Source organism: Neodiprion lecontei, chromosome 5 (assembly GCF_021901455.1).
Source record: "Neodiprion lecontei isolate iyNeoLeco1 chromosome 5, iyNeoLeco1.1, whole genome shotgun sequence".
NCBI classification, from domain to species: Eukaryota; Metazoa; Arthropoda; class Insecta; order Hymenoptera; family Diprionidae; genus Neodiprion; species Neodiprion lecontei.
In genome coordinates, this window is record NC_060264.1 from 18,169,982 (window position 1) to 18,175,981 (window position 6,000).

The 6,000-nt window shown below is 37.8% G+C and overlaps 1 protein-coding gene across 1 annotated transcript in view; it reads right to left on the minus strand.

The window, feature by feature from the left end:
- The window catches only part of LOC107220243 (UPF0489 protein C5orf22 homolog), an 802,831-nt gene extending 797,095 nt beyond the window's left edge, over nt 1–5,736 (minus strand). The window contains exons 1-3 of the mRNA XM_046741662.1: nt 5,399–5,736; nt 3,827–3,972; nt 308–457 (exon numbers count right to left, since the gene is read on the minus strand). Coding sequence (XP_046597618.1) covers nt 308–457; nt 3,827–3,972; nt 5,399–5,455 — 353 coding nt within the window. The 5' untranslated portion in view covers nt 5,456–5,736. The remainder of the gene's footprint in view (nt 1–307; nt 458–3,826; nt 3,973–5,398) is intronic.
- Nucleotides 5,737–6,000: the final 264 nt, after the last annotated feature.

Here is a 6,000-nt window from a genome sequence, read left to right on the forward strand (position 1 = left end):
TTAATTGATGAATAACAGTATTTTACATTTCTCCACATTACGCGTATCATTACGCGAAATGAAGCCGTTTGGCGTGGGCCATAGAAAGTTGGTTATTTAGAGAGGACGTCTCAGACACAGATGTGTCTAACTTGTCCATCGGACCTTGGCCTAACTATATTCCATTTAGGTTACAACATACTACAAACGAATATCGTATAACTGTGTGAATTTGGCATTTAATTTAAAAGCATGAAGGTGTGATGGAATAGCTGACATCGCATGTAACGATTATACAAGCCAGCTGAGCCGAGGGCCTGGGACTCACCTTATGCATCCGTTGTCCTTGTGCTTCCCGATTAAGAAAGTGGAGACTCCGTCTTGCATCTGCGTTGCCCAGGGCGGCTTCACCCAGATCAGGTGCTTCAGGTGACCCGCATACGCCGCCGGAAGCATCCAATTCTCTATACTGATTTCACTGCGACGTAAGCAAAAACAAAATCTTTCAGTTCATTTACGCAGACGTCAATGACGATCGAAACATAAGTCGGGGATTTTGAAATCTGGCTGGGAATTTGGATCCCCATGAATTTTACTCGATGTGTACAAGGAAAAAGGGTCAGAAATCTGGGGTTTGTTAATTTTTCGACTTTTTCAAATCCCACATTATAGATACTTTGAACAGTTTCGTGTGGTAAAGAAGCCAAAAATTTTGAATCATCAATATGCCTCGGGAAGGCTTTTTAACAGCTTCGATTCTTTCAATGTTTCCTTCAATTTTCCGAACCTATAATTAACCGCACACGATCGGCTAGTGAAAAGAATTTCCACAATGTGCTGCGAAAATACAGACAAAAAGAAAAAAAGTAATCAAAAGTCGTTGTCTTTTGTAGCTTTTCCCTGTATATAAGACGATGAAATATTACGAAAAATTTAAATCACCTACAATTAACTTTAGACGGAATAAAAAATCTACTACCCGAGAAAATTTGAATAAAATTCCAGGAATAATTGTAAAAGAGTACGAATATCAAAGAGAGATTATGATGATAGAAAACTTGCTACAACAAAATACAAATGACAGAATTCACTGACCGTAAAAATGAGAATGAAATTCCGTGAACTCTTTTAGATTTATACTAATTCGTGCGAAAATCTACTATAAAATAGAAATAATTGTAGTCCCACGTGAATAATTGTAAAGAAACTGACAAGTTCTGTAAATGAACATTCGACAAATCCACAACTCGAAGACGATATAATTGTTTTTCATAGAATTTTGCAGAAAAATATCAATTCCTAAGATTTTGGCGAATTTAGAGATTCTGTCACATATTATTAAACTCGTTTTGCGTCACTAGTTGAGTAGTGTAAGAAGTAACGACCGTTAGTAGTTTAATTTCTAACTAAGGAAATCTATGCTATTTTACAAGAAACGACATCCGTTTCAACGATTGATGTATGAAAAACTATTAATTGTAAAGTGCAAGCCATTCTACAAGTGTTCTCAAAAACCGCGAGAAATTAAATTCAAAATTCTGTTCAAAAACCACGATAGTATCTTAAATTCGTTTTTTATTAATTCTAGGAATTTTTTTATAAAACCATGTATTGATTTTTTCCCACCGGAGAAATTTAATTTCAATCATTACAATCATTTCTCGGGAGGATAAAAAAGTGTCACATTATACGATTACTGAATCGCTAGAGAAATCACATTTTTTGAACTGATTGCAATTTTTCGTTATTTCTGACTGTGGTCATCATCTAACGATGTTCTGCGACATTTGTGGAACAGAAAAGCAATTCAAGTAAGTCGAATGAATGTATCGACCAAGTATTTCGGATATCCTTGTCCAGAATATACGTATTTGCATTCTAAATCTGAGTCATCGTATGATATAGAAAATATTAAAATGACTTTAACGGTACAGTAAAAGTCTTTAATCGACGCATTAAATATATGGTCTTATAGTATAACTGTAACTGGTTTTCGGCACAAGTCTGAAAGTTAATAGCCGGAATAAAAAGCCAACGAAGACCATCAAATACGTCCGTAAAGATAAACATAACGATCTAAAAATCAAAAGAGATTGAATTTTGAAACTGTATATGATCCTATTAATTTCAGATTTACTTTTTATATCAACCGGACCACTGCATAAATTTATAACCTAAATTCCTGGTCTAAATTCCAAGCCAGATTTCACCATACCGGAAATATTAAGGAATATAATTTTTACTGGATAAAAAACTTTCACTTGATTTTTCGTAAGATTTTTTATTTTTCAAGACGTTGTTTCTAGGTACCGAAATCATAATTCTACGAAATTAAAGCGTGAATTTGAAAGAACGTCGAGTTCAGACACAATCTATGATCCATCACCACAAATATCCAGATTTGCTAGGTTTTATGGACCCGCCTTATTCGCAAGTTTGATCAGACTGTAAGGCCTACAACTCTTTGTTTCTGCAATTCGACACGGCTATAAATCATACGCACGTTGTTCGGCAATCCAAGAACTCAGGTGAATGACTTCAAACTAAATGTGGGTTGTATTTGAATGAAGAGAAATTCAATTTACGATCAGAATGAATCACGAGGAATTCTACAATCTGAAGTTGTTTTTTTGTTCATAGCCTAAACTCCACAACGTGGTGATTCATTCCGAGATTTTTTATACATATTGCTTTCGTCAAATCGCGAATGCCTGAATGCGAAATCAACTTCAGTCACCTCTGACTTCTTGCGGCATCTATGACACATTCACGATGCCATATATTTATGATTTTTATAAGCAGATCTATAAACTTATGAATTTATTATAGAAATTGCATTTCTGTGAAAAATCAGTTATGCCGGTATGAAATTTTTTCCTCCTCCGAAGAGGAAGCAATGAAATCACTCAGCAGTAAGAATAAATCATGATTCCAACGTGTTGGAATAATGATCTGACCGATCCGCAATGAAATATAGTACATAAACTTTAACTTATTCCTCACTCACGACTCACAGACAGAAGATTCTTCTAGCGATGGTTCGCAAAAGTTTCTAGACCTTGCAAAGCAAATGGTGCACCTGATGTATGTACACCTTATACGTCAGACTTTATACGTTTTATAGCACAATATAATCGAGCGCGAAACGATTTGTGCACGCGAACGGCTTAGAAGAAACAAATGTACCATTATTATGAGAAAAGAAAAATCATTGAAGATTAACAACGCCACCATTATACATAAATATATAAGTTACGTGTATAAATGCACATATATTTATATACATATATATACACATATATTTCTTAGCAACTTATTTTCTGAACTTTCACAATTGCGCCAATTACCCTAATCGTTATAATGTCGGTATACCTGCGTGATGAGAACGTTTTTGCGTAATTGGCATTTGGCACGAATGTTATACCTGCGTACTTCGCTCGTCGGTATAATATAAAGTATGCAGTGCACATAAATCAGCTTGGTTCTTACAATTAGTAGAATCGGCGAAACCAATACCGTGCACGAGGTGAGTAAATGTACAACGGAAAAACATTTCGTCCAAAGACTATCACTAGTCGCAAAAATTTAAGAAAAAAAAACGCATTGTAAATATCGAATGAAAACAATCATCGTGCAGATCAGACAAACTCGCGGAATCGTAGAACGTATCGGTATTATAAATTCATTTTTATATTTTTATCCTTTTTCAATCAAAGGATAATGTTAAGCTCGTATTACCTGCGACCACAAAAATCAATCACTCTACTTATCGGCTGCGTGTTTTAGCTCGTTGAGCAAAGGAAATGCCCGACTGATGCATAGATGATATAGGTAATTGGATACTCACTCGAAAAGTTCGTTCTTATCCCAGACAACGTCCGCCTGCATATCTTTCGGTATTAGCATGTCGGGGTGAGAATCGAGGTGGATAAAGGTGTTTCCTTCGAACGGAAGATGCTTAGAACCTAAGCAACGATAAACGAACGGCAAAATCTGGAGGAAAAATGAACAAGAACGAAAAAAAATCACCATGTTTACCACGAAGAATTTAACACTTTCGGAAATACGTGTGAGAATCCGGATGAACGCGAGGGTTTTTTATCATTCCGGCTTGTTTGTAAATTCGTTGATACAAATGTGGCCGAACTGCTATACCGGCAATTGGTAACCACGCACATAAATGTAAGTCGACATAGTAATTATCTACGGCGTCCGAGTCGTCAGTACATGAGGTTTCAGTGAGTCAAATAAATCAGAAACGAAAAAATACGAAATCAATTCTCATTTTCATATCTGGTCATGATTGACACGCGAAAAAATTTTCAGCACATGCGTTCGTTCATTGCCTACTAATATTATTTACCACTGATAAGATATCGACGGACAGAAGTCTAAATTCACAAATCTACATATAAAACCGAAAATATGAATTGATCAAATTTATGCGAAAATAACAATGTACTTTGAAGTAATCTATAATTTATTGACGTTTAACTAGTGTAAACAATTCTTCTTCCATGATTCTAGCCAATACACCCCCATACTCAGCTTAAACCATGTTATTTCTAAACAAAATCATCAAATACGAAAACGGAAATCTATTTAACGCTTTAGCTCCAACGTATTCTAAAAAATGAAATCATAATTTCCATTACTGACGATTCGAAAATCCCGCCGCACCGTCCAAATGAGATCGACAGCTTTAAACATCTCGCAACTATTTCTCGAATTATAAGTGAGAAAATGATGCGTCGTTGGGTCATAGAGCACAACTTTTCATAAAAGGCCTACAAAATTTTGAATGCCGAAAAATTAGCTCCGTCGCATCACATTAAAATTTTATCAGTGACGTCATAAGTCATTTGAAACTTTGTTAAATTTTAATGGAATCTGGCTCTCTTTGGTGTTTCACTTCAGAAGGAATTTATAAATTTCGATCCTTACTGTACCGCAAAACATTGAAAATTATTGACAATACATGGACGGTATGCAAGTACTTCGATACCGACTAAAGCGCAATTCCGGAGCGCTCAAAGTGGGGAGGGGGGGCTCGGTCGATAAAGAAGGGCGGCAACGTAGGTACATTGCCGACTGACTCTAGTGGACCGCGAATCCGTTGTGACGCTAGGTTAATTAATAACGCGAGAAATTATCGAAGCAACAATCATGCGCGTGAAGCAGGTCTCGTCTAATCTTATCCCGGTGAATTCCTCGTGGAAATAGGACGATGCCTCGATATTTGTCCGGGAAAAAATGGAACACTACTGCGAGATATTGTTGCCGCATGAGTTGATGCTTGGCGGGTGGGTAGGAGCCTGTGAAAAAACGGTCGCTGGTGTACGCGTGATGTGAGGCGAATGTAAACAGTCGGTGTGTCAGACGCGACACGGTCGTTCGTCCGGCCGAAATGGTAACTCACCTCGTCGTGATTTTCGACGATGTAAACGGGAGTTTCGGCGAAGTATTTACGCGACATGGCGAATTTTTCCGTGATTTCTAGGGTATATACGCGGTTGTAAACCGGAAGCGATTGACGCCGATAAATGACGGGACAAAACGAACGAGGGGACACTGTGTTGCGTATAAAATGCGATGCACACGCGACTGCCGCGGAAATACGTGAAACTCACTTGCGACGCGCATACACGTGGTATAACCCTCGGTAATCGACTGATGAAGGTAAGCCTGCTACGCGGGTTCCTCAAATCGCGATTATTCGCACGGACAAAGACGAAACCCCGGCGCTATTATGCGCGGATCCCGAGGGACTGGTTACTGCCCGCACTGTTCGGCAGTACTTCGGTTTTGTGCTTTCTTCTTATTTTCATTCAAATCTTATTCGCCGGAGGACCGTTGAAATTTAAACCACGGTCAAAGCTGATCCGAGCGGCCCCTCGCATCTCCTGCTGCGCACCGGCTTATTGCATTATTATTTTCTCGCATTCGGGTCGCCGAGTTACTGATATCGTCAATTTCAGTATAACCAAATTTGTAATTTCTGTTTGTAAATTATTCATACAC